Genomic DNA, 15,267 nt, shown 5'->3' with positions numbered 1-15,267 from the left:
TTTAGTTATCTTGGGCAGTAATAAAATTTAGTCACAACCATTGTATCTAGAACACATAGGCAATATCCCCTCTCTACACATTATTCTTAAATGCGGAGCCTAAATCATGTTTGTTTTCAAGGAGTCAAGATTTCTTCTAACAATCTTTTAGCACTAGTGTCTATAATTGGCTTTATTTCTAGGCATGTAACAAGCTTCCAAATAAAAGGATGGCATGAAACAGCATTAAATGCATATGCTTTCAGTTTCAAAACAAGAGGCAAAAACTACACAGTGCACAGTACAACTGACACTTTATTCCTTTGTGATGGGGATATATAGTATTGAAACTGCAAGAGCCACAAAAGAAAAATAATCAAAGTGCAAACCTCTATTAGAACAGATGATGGAATGTATTGATGATTTTGGCACAAAAACTGTGGAACTATATACTGCAACAAGATTTTAAGTTTAATGAAATGTAACACTTCTGTGTTCAGTAGTCATATTTGTGCACTGCAGAACGATACAATGTAGAACAGTGACTAACACGATTCACATGCAACTCTATACAAGTTACTCCATAGGTCCAGTTAAAACTTTTCTGAAAATACATGTGAGATCCAATGATACTTTGTTCACTATCACTTAACAAATACCAATCTTTAAGCAGTCTTATCTTTTCCGCTTCCTTATTGAAAAAAGCAAAAATAAGAGAAACTTAATTATTTTCCTCAAATGGTTCCATGTGAATGCTTATGTTTTCTAGCAAAGTAATTCGGCTCTGACCTCACTGATATAATGTATAAGAGGCTGAATGAAATCAAAAGCTCTTTTTTTTCCCATATTTCATCCCCAATTTGCTGTGAACAAACAGCATTCTGTGCACTGACTTTTTGTTTTTAAAACTGGACATAATGTTGCCTATGACATGGAAATCACAAAAAAAAAAATTATAAAAAAATCAGAGTATAGCTTCATAAAGTGGCATCTATTTAAGACCAAAAAGGAGTGTATTAGCATGGAAAACACAAAAATGCAGATATGGAAGAATTCAAGTTTATCTTGTAAGGTACATCATGCATTCACATTTTCATTGCAGAGAGAGACACTGTATTCACATTCTGGTGAAGCAAGAAACCCACATACCACAGCTCTCCCTAAACTCTTAGCTAAGGTAACATCCATGAAAGATCTGTAATGTCCATTGTAGCTCTTTCATTTGAACGGAGCTGAACTGCTCAAAGGAAAAAAAAAAAACACCAAACCCAAACAACCTTTGATGAGTAATTCAAGCCCCATTGCTGAGCTATTAACCACAAGAACTTCTGCCCTGCCCTGCTGTGTCATATAGCCCAACAGTTGTTATCAAGGGTTTTATGTGGGGAGCTATTAGTGTTCAGTGTCTCACCTCCTTTTTTGGTTTGGGATTTTATTATTTATATTAATCAAGGATGATGATTTATATCGGGCATCTGAGAAATGTTCTGGTGACAAGATGTACAGGATGCCCATTAGATGCATATGTATCACAGCAGAAATGTCCTCCCACCTGAATTCTGTGTTTGGGCAACAGCGAAAATAGCAAACAGCAAGAACAAGAAGCATTTGGCATGGTTTTAGTTCTTAGTACCATACTGCGAATGCACAAACTGAAGTGCTCTTAATGTTTTAGCTTTATAATGCCAAAATAAAGAACCAGGCTAAAGGCGGAGAGGTGAGGGCAATCCCACTAACCAGTTTAGGTAACTTTTGGCATCAGGCTAAGATGTAATTAGAAGTGTCTATGTTAGGAGGCTGTCATACCTACCAAGACCAACAGAGAGGAAGCAGGTGTGATTTAGAGCACCTAAATTCTGTGCCTGAAGTTAGACAGTTTGAATACAACTTGAAATCATCACCTGAGGGAATTCAGGTCCCTCAGCCACTCCCTTGCTCTTTCTGTATAGCAAAATGCAGCCTTGAAGCCAAGGAAATCTAAATGGTAATAGGCAAAAGACCAACCTCTGTCAATGCGGATGTTTCTCAGCTCCAAGATCCCAATTCCCCCTCCTTGGTTCTCTAAGGGAATGCACTGTCACCTATACTATGGCTTTCAGAGACACAAGATACCAGCAATGTCCACCACAAATGTTTCTCTTTTCTGGAGTAACTCTAAAGGAGAGGAGTCACCTGTGTCACTCTGTGGATCTATAGCTCCTGTTGGGAGTCATCCTTCCCTCTCAAAAGAAGTTGCTCTGAGCCAAAGCGGACCCCTCGGTTTCTCCTCCCTCCTGACAACTACTGAAGGAGGGAGTGAGTTTAGGATAGTTCAGTCTGGGTTGGGGTGCTTTGGAGTGAACAGCATAGAGGGAGGAATACAGAAAAAAGAAGACTCAAGTAAGAGAACCGAGGCAACAGAAGGCAAAATCACTTAGGGTTAGAAAAGTGCTCGTCATGCCATAAACTAGAAGTGAGAGTCTGAGGAAGAGACACACAGATGAGAGGTGAGTAGAGGGTGGAAGAGAAAAAAACCGAACCACAACAGAACACTTCAGAGAGAAACTGAACAGGAATCCCACAGCCTAACACTGTCCTAGTGTCGCTGGATGCTCTGGCTCCCTAGCAAGAGGAGGGAAAAGAGACTGAAGGACATGGATGGGGGCCAGGCCCCAGGAGGTGCTCGGACAGGTCGGGGAAGATTCTGTTCTGGCTTTGTCTGACAGCTCCCATAGCTGCACAGGTTTCTAACAGCACAGCTTGCCTCTAGAAGGTCATAGTTAAATACTGCAGGGTCACTTTTTGGCACAAAATCTTTGTTTAATGTCAAGTCATTATGTCATTTTAAAACGCAAGATGCCTTATCAGGTATTTAAAAAGCACCAAGGGAAGGTAGAAGAAGAGATTCCCCACTGCAATGTTTACATCCTCAGAGCCTGATCACCTGGGTCAGTCTTAAATGATAATGCACGGGAACGGAGGAGACAGAGGGGAAACATCAGGACAGCTCTTTGGGACAGCACAGAGTCATAAAACCAGCACTTTCCGTTTGGCTGACTCCAGACGTCCTTTGGGACATGCTCTCTTTTCACATACATTATATTGGCTCGTCATTGTTCTCTCCCTTGTGATACCTCATGTCATCACAACATACAGTGTGCCCGCAAAGCATCAGGTGCATTCTGGTAGCTGCCGGGAGGTTTTCTCCTCATCAGCCACTGACTCAAAGTGAGAGATATGCTGAGGAGTACCTACGGATGTGAGTACCTACGTTTCCTCCCTTATGATTGCACAAAAAAGCACCCAAGTTTCCAAAGGATATCCAAGTGTGCGCTTGGTTAATATTGTTTGCTTTCCTGCAGACCACATTGCCTGAGCTTCCTACTGTACTTTAGCAACATGTCACAAGTGGTTCAGGAAAGGTGGAGGAGATGTCTAGAAGTTGACAACATGTTCCGACTATTTGTCAGTCTCCAGAGAGTTCCCACTACTGCCTCTGTTTGGGAATTTCTCCATCCTTAGTTTACAAACGATTTAACAAGAAGCATGTGAATACAATGGTGTATGCTTCGCTTTACTGTGGTGAGAAAAAGTATGACTCAGTGGGTAAACATGCTGTGGAATTTGCTACAAAAATTATATTTGTTTTAACTGAATACCACAGAAAATATTCATGCAATTAAAAAAAAATAAGATGGTTATTGTTCCAAGGAAAACTACCCCAAGGGCAGATAAAGTACAAATGCCAATCTTTCAGGAAAAAATAGCTTCCCTTATTCATGAGCCTAATCTAGGAATAGCTGTCCTTCAACTCCTATCACCCTTTTCTTTTGAATTTTGCTAGTAAGTGGCCTCCAAAAGAGGAGAAAACAGAAAGGAGAGAGAGAAATAAATTTAAAAACTAAACAAAGAGAATTAACACACCCCCTCGCCCTGTATTTTAGACTACTTTTCTAGGTTTAACTTCTCCAAAAGCATTTCAGTCTTTCATTTTTGTGGTCCAGGTGCTCCCTGGGAGCTGGACTTTTTTAAAAACTCCTCTTCCGTTCTCACCAAATTGAAAGTCATGGCATTATCAGCAATCTGGGACCTGAACTTGCAGGATGTCTCTTGTGTAGCTGCACTACCCTCTCTCTTTTTCTATCATTCAAGTCTCCCAGGCAGACACTGCCCTTGAATGCTCCTGTCAGAGGAAGCTTTTTCCTAAGTTGCTACCTGGTGCCTGAAACTGATTCCAGCCACTACTCTGCCCAACAGCAGCAACGTGATACGGCCAAGACAGTGAGCACAGTCCACTGCCCACCATTCCAGCTAGTGTATGGAAAGTTTCCCTACCACACAAGATACCAAGCTGATGAGTCCATTGAGCTTTCTTCAGTCACCCCAAAACCTTGCATCACTGAAAATAAAGAGGACCGAGGAAGGAAAAAAAAGATGCAGAGCAAGGAAGCAAGAGAAAAAAAGACAGGAGAAAGGAACAGCGTAAAGACAACAGAGGTGCTTGAAATGTTGAGAATTAGCTGGTTTTCATAAAATTTTCACACAGATATGTTAAATCACTAAAGTTAGGGGTTAGCCATTATAATTGTCTTCTGCTAGCCCAAGGGACTAACAGACTTCAGAGTTATGTGCCCCCCAACAAACCGTACACCCACCTTAAATACCGTCTGCAAGGACATAATAAAAATACACAAAGCAAAAAATTTGTAAACAAGGGTTAGTAGCACAGTGGTACAGTAGATTGTCAATAAAAACAATAAAAGTGTGGATACAGATTCGTCTACCTTGTATGTAACATTATTGCCAGTTACAAGGGAGGGACTCTGTAAACTCATAATACTGCAGTTTTGTTAATAAGCACAGAGCAACAGGTGAGTGACCCGTCTACTTTCTCCAGTTCCGTGTTGGCTATTGGGATCAGCATGTGGTCCTTCAGTTTTTCAAATACCTGTTAAGGAACGAAAACAGAACAGAAATCATGGCACTTTATGTCTCCCTTTTCCCCCTCTTCTCTAAGTATTTACAGAATGAACAGGCATGGATTTATCAGCGGGTGTTAAGCCATCTCGTCGTTTGCAATCAACACTGACAACTACAGTGTACGTGGCTTTCCAGCTACGGGATTCACACACATCAATTCTGCAGCACGGGGACCGGTTGCTGCATCCATTTACACAGAAGAAGCACCAGGGGCACAAGAGACAAAGTAATTAGATTAGCGGAGACAAAGACAGAGCCCAGGCCTCCCGTATTTTGCCATCTGATATTTCCATGATGGAAATACAACAGCCCGTTCTGGAAAGCACCTGGTTTCAGTTCCCACCAACTTCCCGACCAGGTTGGGACGCTGGGGGTCTCCCTGCCACCCTCAGCACAGCTCTCACCTTCGCACTCTCCGGGTACTCCTCGGGGGCTCGGTGCAGCAGGACGTGGCCTTTGCTGGGAATGTTTAAGTAGATGCAGTTTGCCGCAGCATCGTCGGGCACTGTCAGCTTGTCGTAGCGGTGGTCGCTCATCTGTTGCATGGTCTGCCAGGAGACAAAGCACAGCTACTTAGACCAAACACATTAGCAGCCCCAAACTAATGGGAGAACAGAGCTTTTAAAAAATACCTAACTGTGATTGCCAAGTCAGCCAAGGGCTATTTTGCTATGCAGCAAGTAAGGAGATCTCTTTTCATCTCTGCCCTTCAAGGAAGAATCTACAAACCCTAACTGAAATGAGCAGTAGAAAACCTTTGTGAAATGGCTCCTGCAAGCAGCAGGATTAAGCAGAGCACTCAGTAAGCATCATCCGTGGGGTCTTTTCCTCAAGGAATGCACATTGAGTATGCAAAAACTCCTGCTCGCATTGATGGAAACTATAGGTGCTCAGCACCTTCAAAAAAAAAGCAGCCATCATTCAATATTTATAAAATGAGCGTGAATTAACACAAACAGGACAGGAACAGTTCACAGCTTGGATATAAGCCCAATCCTAATTCTTTTCAAGAACCTCCTTTCTGCTTTCCAAGCAGTTACTCTTTCACTAAGCACCTGTGCCGAGGAGCGAGGAGGCACGTCTGCGCTAATCCTCGTTCCCAAGGGGACAACACAATAACCTCCTCAGAACAGCAGAGCTAGTGGGTTTCAGAGGTTTGGTTTATAAATATAGGGCTCATACACAAATTTGGATCCTGGCTGGAATTTCAGAGGCAGAGACTCTCAGCACATGAGAAGCATGAGATCCCGTGGTTTGGATCAGACCCAACTTTTTAATAAGGATGGGAAAAGCCTGGAGACAAGATGCTCAACTCCCCATTGTACTGTTCCAGCTTTACATCAGCTTCACTCTGACAAAGACCAAGAATAACACAGAAGTGGACGAAGTTCCACGTCAAAAACTTTGGTCCCACCGAAACCCTAAGCAAATGCAAGTGTTTTGGTTTCTCTCTCTCTCTCTCTCATAGCCCTGCTATGTTCCCACATACATTGCAAACAGAAAGAAAAGGCTTATTTTCAGTTTTAAAATACTCACACTAATATTGTCTTAAAAATAAACAGGTATTCTGTTAACAATTTTTTTCAACTAAATTCCCTTCTCAGGGAACCCCCACCAATTTACATCGCATAGCAGAGAGCAGGCTTTAATTTCAGGCACAGTTAAAGCTGATTGTTAAATTATTTGCAAATTCATTCATTTGTACTACTACTCATTCATAAAGAAAAATACTATATACAACTGAACTACAATGAGGATCTCCAACATATTTGGAAGCAACAAAGCAATTCATGCTTGCACACACCTACAGCAAGTAATTCTTTCATAGGTCTGGATACATTTTTTATGTTGTAGCCTGAGTCATCCACATCCCGCGGAGAACATGAAACTCACAACAAAGAATGCCATGCATTCTTGAGAAGTGTTATCAGATTGCCATTTCTTGTTCCTTCAGAAGTTATGAAACTTTCCTGAGTTCCCAAGGTCACATTTACCTCCATAAAAGGTTAATGTTTTTCTGGGGAAAAATCCTTGCACCTTTACTTCAGCAGATGTATTTTTGTTACTGTGCTTACCGTGGTTGGCTTTCCTATTTTTAGTTTTGTTTCTTATGTTGCCAAGAGGTATTTTTTATTATGCTTTCCTTGATACTGCAGACATCTAGCAGCAGGTGACATGGCTGCACCAGCGCAACTTCGTCCTGGTAACCAGAGCCAACAGACAGGTCCTCTACCGGCAGCTTCTCTTTTCTTCCCTGCATAATCTTTTTAAGTCTCTAATAAGGAAACCTATTTATTAAATCTGCACTAAAACATGCGTATCAGTAAAGGAAAAGCCACCATGCCTGGATTTCACTCAGCTCCCACACAGTTATGCTTTCTCCAGTCCTTGTTGGAAACAGAATCCCGATACTGTAGGGTTTCTTTAGGAACACCTCATTCATCAGAAACATATCGTGAATCACTGTGAAACACTTCCATACAAAATTACAAATGAACTCTTAAGCAGAAGGGTACACATATAACTCCCGTTCATTTGCCCCTGCAAAATGGTGAAGCGAGAACAGCAGCCGCAAGCAAAAATGAAGAACAAGCGGCAGGGCTCTGGCCGTGCCTCAGGAGCCAGCTTCGGGGAGCCTGGGAGATGATGGCAAGGGCACATTAGGAGGATTGTTTTCAAGATTAAAAAGCACAGAAGTGATGGCTGAACTAATTCAGAAACAAATGGGAAAAAAGGGGAGAAGTGAGATGAAGCAGCATGGGAGTTTGAGTACACAGCTGCACCAGTGGGAACAGGATCTCAGAGAGCTTGAACACCACCACAAGACAGCATTTATTAGTAACTGGAGGTTTGACTCTCTTCCTCAGCTCTTAAAATAAGAAGGAAATCGTATTTGCAGGCTTTAATTGCTGTTACAACTATGCCTGCATGTTGAAGTACAGTTTCAAAAACTACTTTCTTCAGAGAGTGCCTAGGCAGTACCAGCCCCTCCTGCCCCACAGGGAGGCTCTGGATGCAGCAGCAATGCACCAACACGATGCAATCAGGTTATTTTAAAGACCTGTGGGGTTTTCTATATTTCTATTATGTAAAGTCATTCAGCACATGTGCCTGGCCAGATGGGACTCCAGGGCAAAGAAGGAGATAAAAAGCAAGGTCTTTTGATTGTATTTTCCACCAGATACACCCCAAAACCATTATTTCTTTTTTTTGAAATCACAAGTTTACAAAGACTATGGGGCTCACACAATGTATCTGCGGAGGGCTGGCTTTCTGCCCACAAACATTGTATGACCAGCTACGTTAAGAGCCAGGCATTTCCCACATGCTTAGCTTTTCTGGGAATTTTCTTCAGCCTGAAGAGGGTAATTTTCATAGCGCATTCTCTCAGCCCTTAGTCATGCTTTCCTTATGTTGAAGTCATTCACATAGCCTAAAATGCCTTTTCTATACTTTTTTTACAGTGTGTCCTCAGACAACTGAGGTAATGGATAAGCTAAATAATCCTAAATATGAAGCAGCATTATGCATGAAGGAAAAATGCATACGCATTTAGGGCCTATTATCACTGACAGAGTTAAGATGACCACATGCACTTTTAAAACAGGCCAAGCCTAGTTACAAATTTTCCCCCTCCATGCAGAAGGCCCCAGTCTGAGCCACGCTGCCATCTGGGACCCACTCACATCCAGACTCCTGTGGGGCAGACAGCGACCAAACCCACCACACCTGCAACATGCCCTTCTATCTCCAACACAAGCAAAACCAAACATACAGCGAATGCTCCTCTTGCTAACACGGCAATGAATGCTGCACTTAAAGATGCCTGTGTCATGTTGATAGAGAAGCAAGAAGCGCAGATATTCAAGGTCTGATTTTGGTTTTGATGAGCCCCTGCACCCCCGCCCCCAACATCTCAAAGAAATACCAAACTTAAGCCCAAGAAAATGCACCTAACCCTACACACACGGGATCATTCCCCCACCAGATTTCAGCCATCCTTTCCTAAATCCTTCAAGTCACAGTATTCTTAAAAGAAAAACATTCCCTTAAAACTATTTAAGGTATTTTTTCCATCCCATTTATTTTCCTTCTTTACAAGCATGTTAAAAGTTTGGCCTGTTTTACACTGATGCTTAAGTAACGTTTGACCTGGGGTACAGAGCAAATTGGAATATTTTAATCCAAGAGATCTAAAGTTGTGAGAAAGGATTAAACTACATCAAGATTTTTTCCTACGATGATGAAAATTAAGTATTGTTGTGTGGCAGGGCAACTAACACCGATGAGAAGAATACCTCAGCAATATGCAGCCACATCCCACCAGGCTGGACGAGAGTTTGGAAGGACAGCACGTTTCTCTTCTGCTTGAAGGAAGGACCACTTGCCCAGGAATGTCAAGCTTATGCCCTTACACACTTAAGGCAAAAGATGAGGACAGGTACCTGCCCAGTACATTTCCATCTGGAGGGAGGACTGAGAAAGATAAATTGTTGCATGCTACCTGGAAAATATTGCCGATTACCAAACCTGCCAATTTTCAATGCTTGCAGAACCTGGAAGAGCTGCTTTTTTAGTGCTGTGTGATGGGGGTTTCCAGCCCCATGTGAGAGGTGATGATATCCCACTTCTGGATCCTAAGACAGGCACTACAGGCTATCGAGATTTGGTGTGTGGTTCCTCGGAACCTCAACTTATCAGCTGTCACACAGAGCAATACCAGCTACAGCACTGCCCCAGGAGTCTGCCCAGTTTACTTTTGAAGCTGTAGCAAGGTAGCTTCAGAGTTCAGACAGAAACTGTGTGAGGAAGCATTGCTTTTCCTGTCTTTTCTGAACTTGCCATTTGCCTTTAGAGCTTCCCTGATCCTTGCACCAGAAGAGACTGCAAACAATTGATCCCCGGTTGCCTTTTCCACATCATTCCTGATTTTATAGGCACCTGTGATCCCACCTTTATTGTCTCTTTCTCAGGTTACAACTGTATTTTGCTGAGTTTACCTCTTAGGCAAGCTATTCCAGGTGTCTGTCCATCCTTACTGCACTTTTTTAAGTCTTTTCAGCTCGACTCTACCTTTTTTGGAACGAAGGGATCGTGCACGCAAAGTGCACACAACAGCCAACATTTCATTCACTGCTTTATTGCCCTGTCTCTATTAAGTTCCTTCCTTGCTTCTTCATATTTGGAGAAACAGTCGGCACTGGAGAGAGAAAGCAGCAGCCTTAGGGTTCAACGCAACAAGTGCAGAACAAAGTGGGGCTGGCGAGCTATGCCACGGTGCCAGGCGTCTGGGTTACAGGGACTCAGCCTGCCGCGCAAACCACGCTACTCAACAGCTTCTCAGAGTTTACTTGAAATGCAACAGTGCCAACAGTGACCACAAACAGCTGGCCAGGCTGACCAGAGGGGACAGGAGAACAGAGCTGGAAAAGCCAGCGATCTTGCTTTTTTTTGATCTGAATGTCAAGATCCATCGGGAGCGTGACCTGACCCCTGAAATACAGACAAACGGGAGAGACAACAGCGGGGCAGACTCAGTACGCCGGGGACAAGACAGCCACTCTGGGCAGCATAAATCACAGCAAAATGATCTCTATGGATGCAAGCTGCATTTGAGATCTATTTTGAAACAGCAATGCCCCAGTCTGCATGGTCAATATGCCGAATTTCTTAGCCCGTATACAGCTAGAATGTTACTTTAATTTCCACCTACCACCCACGCTCTTAGCAGCTGGGCTTTGGGCTTTTCCTCCCTGCTGCACCCTCGCAGTCATCTTTTCCAGAAGGCAGAGTTCTTTAAGCAACCTCTCCCACCCTGTTCCTCGGCTTTTCCTGGCGCAGGAATTTTTTTGCATCACCACAGATGTGATGGGAACCATGTACCCTTCACGCGCGCACCTGTGCTGCTCTGCACCACCTTGTGTCACGGCCATGCTGTCTGTCACCTGCCTGCCAGCTCTGCACAAGGACTGCTGCAATGGGAAATCGCGACCTGAGAAGGGGAAAAGGAAGTGGCTTATGCGTGTTGTTGCTTTCAGTCAAGAAGGAGAGAGGACAAACATCCTGTCTTTTGGAACAGGAACTCAGAGAGAGAATAGTCAAGGAAAAAAAGCAGCAAAGGAATTAGAAACATGAGTCCCCATTTACGCAAGTCAAATGACATTGTCTCAGTCAGCTCTGACCCAGCTCCGGGGTGAAGGTTTACTGGTGATGACAAGTCTGTATGGCAAGGGACATTCTCCTCGTCCTTTAAATAAATGTAATAAAATAGACTAATAGACCAGTCTCTGTTCTATCAACACATACTTTTGAGTCTGTATCTTCCAAAAGACTAGATTCTTCTGCATATATGCAAATTTAACAGCACTGACACTCTGTTAAGCACAGGAGGTTTATTATAACATCTAACTTTTTAATTAAAGAGAAACACAACTAGTTGCCTTTTTGTAGTAGTACGTCATCCAGTAATCAGTGAAGATCTGTGTCCTCTGAGATGCTGTACACTCCTAATTCATAAAGTAACGGAAAATCAGAAGAAGCTAAAGAAAAGTACACAGAATTTTATAAATTGACTGATTTTCCTATCTATAAGGCTAACAGCAGCAAAGCCTCACTTTTTAATTTTTATTTTTAGGGGCAATTTCACTATGGATTTTACTAACCTTTCTTTGTTGCTGCATTACAGAGAAGTCAGCATTCATCTGTACCTTTCTGCTAATTCCCTACCTGATGTCATCCTCTGGGTTATTAATATTAATAATCATTTCCACAGCAACCCATTGTGATATCATAAACAGAGGCTTATGACTTCATGTGGGGAATAAGCAGAGGCACAAATGATTAATTCTTAAGGAAGAGGAGATAATGATTTCATGCAAACTTGTGCATTACTAGAAAAGACAGACACTACACAGACAATAGGAAGAGCATATTTAGCTGAGCCTTTCCATGCAGCACAAGGGTAGGGAGTGCTTTCTAAGAACACCAGATACATGAAGTTTTCCCTTAGATGCCTGTTCTGAAGGCACTTCTGTGGCAGAGCTGGGAAGCCCTCAGCTTTGTGCAGGCACTACAACCCTGCTCCAATGCAGGAAACAGTACCCAGCTTTTTAAAGCTGGCACGCTGCAGAGACTTCAGTTATACAAGATGGAATAAGAACAAAGGGCATTTAATCACAGGGACAGGGGAAACTGCTAATGCTAGAACAACTCCTTGCGCCCAAGTCTTTAAAAGCACTGCTCTGATCATATCCACAGCTTTGGACACCAAGGGCCTAACTGCCCAAAAGAGACTCCTTTCTGTTTTATCCTTATGATGTAGTTTCAATAAGCCTCCCTTGACCTCTGTCAAAACAGCTGCGTTTGCAATAGCATCCTTCAGGAAATAATTCAGGGAATGAATGAGCAGCTCCACTCCCAACAGAAGATACTGGAGTGTCAAGAACAAGGCAGAGCAATCACGTCCAACCTTTTACTGAAAGCAGAGGGGGAAAGAAAAAAGTATTTGCTGAAGTCATGGTATTGCACTACTGTATATATTCTGTTACACTCCTGACCATAATGAAATAGCATCGACTAATGAGGTCAGAGCCTGCGATGCTAAGAACAAGCTCAGAAGTGCAGATGTCACCACTGCTCCACATCCTGCTGGGGCAGGTCTGTCCAGGGGGCATGAGCATTACCTGATCTGCCTCGCACCCCATCTGGCAAAGCCACCCAGCCCTGACATGTGCCATGAACATGCTGCCTCTGTAATTAGCATCCGTTCTCTGAAATGACCAACTGAAATCCCAGACGCGTCACATGCAACTCCATTATCCCTGATCTCAGAAGGAACACCCCAGACACAGCTGGCCACAGAGATTAAGCTCAGGCCATATGGTGGGATGAGTGCTCTCCACATTGCAGCCCTCACCCCTAGGTACTATGCCGGATTTCCTACCTTCCTTCCAGGTCCTCTACTCCCTTCCGAGATCCATCAGCAGGTTCACACCAAGGCTTTCTCTACCAGTTCCGTGGGGAGACCCTGGGGCTAGTCCTTTGGAGAGTGCCCAATATCAAGAGTCTACCCAAAGGACAACCTCATTTTCCAACAGGTGAGAGAACAACTTCATTAGCAGGCACTTGCTACAAATACAAAATGTACTGCTTGCAAGGGAATAGTTGAGCTTACCAAAGCTGGGAACATGTGTAACCCTCAGACCCTTTGGGATTGCTAGCAAGTTACCCGTGGGCTGACAGAGAATGCTTTGACCATAGACAAAGCTGCTTAAACCAAGGACTGTGTCCACCATCTGTGCTGTCCAAGTCTTCACTCATCACAGGAAGCAGCGGGGATTTGTCCTCTGTACCAACCAACACAAACAGCCGAAGGACAGAAATGCAGCGTTTCAGCATTTAGTATAGAGGGAGACGGTACAGAAAGGAGTGTGTAACAGATGCTGTATCATGGTTCCCATTGCCATGTTGCCTAATGCTTGCCTTTGGTTCTGGAACCTGACCTGGATTACATCCCAGGCCAGTACCTGCTCTCCTGCTGTCCCAGCAAGACCCCAGGGCTGTGTCCCTCATGGAAAAAGCACTGCAGAGTGTTTGCCTGCAGCACTGCCCTGTCACCTCCCTGTGCCGGCACCAGCACAGCCCAAATTCATCCTCGTTCACACACACAGTAAAGGTCAGCGACTGCAGCCATGCAGGATCAGAGCCCAAAGGTGACACATTTGGAGGAAATCCTGGCCTCACTGAGGGAACAGAAAAAAAACCCCAGGCTTTGAAGGCTCAACAGCCACAGCCAATGTTCAACCACGGAATTATACCTAAGGAATTATGAACAGGTTTAACTACAAGAAGGAATTAAATGCGTGCTCAAAACAGTGGAGGAAAGTTAAAATTTCAGACGTGATAGCCACTACAGGCCCTGGTGCTTTCTGCAGTTAATTTGTCTCTCTCACTGTTTCCTCGAGTACCACTTTTCAGCTGCAGCCCAAATAAATATTCTATACTTGCCAGAGCCTGAAGAGGATTTCACGGTTAAAATGTCACTTCTGATTTATTATCTGCTTCTAGCATGTGCTCTATAATCCTAAACTCTGTGTGCTCATTTCCCAGCTCACTTGCAGTGCTTTGCATTACACACACCGCACTCAACTCAATCAATTGCACTCTGCTATACATGAGCATCAGATGCAATTTCTTTTTCTATGTTTTAAGTATTGTAAGGATACAGGAGTTGCACTGGTAAGAACAATCAAGAAAAAATTCTCTTTCAAACAAGATTATTAGTAGGAAGATAAATCCTATTTCAAATATAACATGTTAGCATAGTATGACATAGCAGTTCACTTGTTGCCTAACAAGACATGCTACAAAATGAAAATGACTCAACTTCCAGAGGTGGTGAAAGACAGATTGATCATCTTGCTTGTATGATTGCATTTCCAGACATGGAAAATGGCATCAACAAAGAAGAGGTTTGAAATAACAAGCTATCACAATGAAGGCGTGGCATGCTGGGCTGTGCCAGCCATATGACTCAGTAGAAGCTCAGGGGACCGTACTGCCACACAGACTGTGACGGGGAACGAAAGGAACAGTTAACAGCACTACTATAGCTCAGCTGATCTGGTGAAATCCAGGGAGCAGCTTTTAATTCTGAGTATCAGTGCCTCAGAGATCTTCTCGCAACTGCATCTCCACAAGACAGCAAGAAGCTGATTACCAACTGAAATGTTTTTCTTCAGAGGCAAGTGAACAAATACGAGGAAATCACAGAGGTCAAAAAGCAAGAATTCGCATGTCAGAGGAAGCCAGTGATAAGCAGCACTGCCCACTCCGTAATTTCCAAGACGGACGCTTTATCTATTTGTTTTCCAATAATTTCTCTGAAGATTTAGACTCCTGGAGGAACAGCTACAGGTTCCCCAGGATGACAGTGGAGTTGGATCCAATACATTGAGCAAGAAACACTCTGGGTAACTTCATATGTTGCTCTCACTGCGATGTGGTTGCCTGATGTAACCTGTCAGCTCACTACGAGCACGAGAAGGCACCTGCTATAGCACAAACCCACTGCTCCGGGCCACGGTCCCTAACTGCAGCTGGCAGGGTGTGAGCAAAAAGGACCATCACACACGTGTAAACACACTGCTAGATGTCAGATGAAGAGAAACACACTGAACACTGACAGCTGACACCCTTTTTAGAAGATATCCACCAACTGTTAAAGACTGCTGGATTATCTTTTTCTAAAAATGTATCTGCTTTTTACTGTACCTTGATTAATGCTGGTATTTACTTGACGGCTAGTTACCAGCAACATTGAATCGGCTT

At 43.4% G+C, this 15,267-nt stretch overlaps 1 protein-coding gene across 2 annotated transcripts in view; it reads right to left on the bottom strand.

The window, feature by feature from the left end:
- DDAH1 (dimethylarginine dimethylaminohydrolase 1) overlaps positions 1–15,267 on the bottom strand; it is a 63,703-nt gene that overhangs the window by 2,330 nt on the left and 46,106 nt on the right. Inside the window, exons 5-6 of one of the 2 annotated variants that reach the window (XM_040610926.1) lie at positions 5,343–5,486; positions 4,743–4,906 (exon numbers count right to left, since the gene is read on the bottom strand). In XM_040610926.1, the coding sequence (XP_040466860.1) occupies positions 4,790–4,906; positions 5,343–5,486 (261 nt within the window). In that variant the 3' untranslated portion in view covers positions 4,743–4,789. Of the gene's footprint in view, positions 1–276; positions 4,907–5,342; positions 5,487–15,267 lie in introns of those variants that run through there. The other variant, XM_040610925.1, reaches the window with a different exon arrangement.

This window comes from Falco naumanni, chromosome 11 (genome assembly GCF_017639655.2).
Source record: "Falco naumanni isolate bFalNau1 chromosome 11, bFalNau1.pat, whole genome shotgun sequence".
Taxonomy (NCBI): Eukaryota; Metazoa; Chordata; class Aves; order Falconiformes; family Falconidae; genus Falco; species Falco naumanni.
Note: the sequence above shows the minus strand (reverse complement) of the source record. Positions and strands in the feature narration are given on the sequence as shown.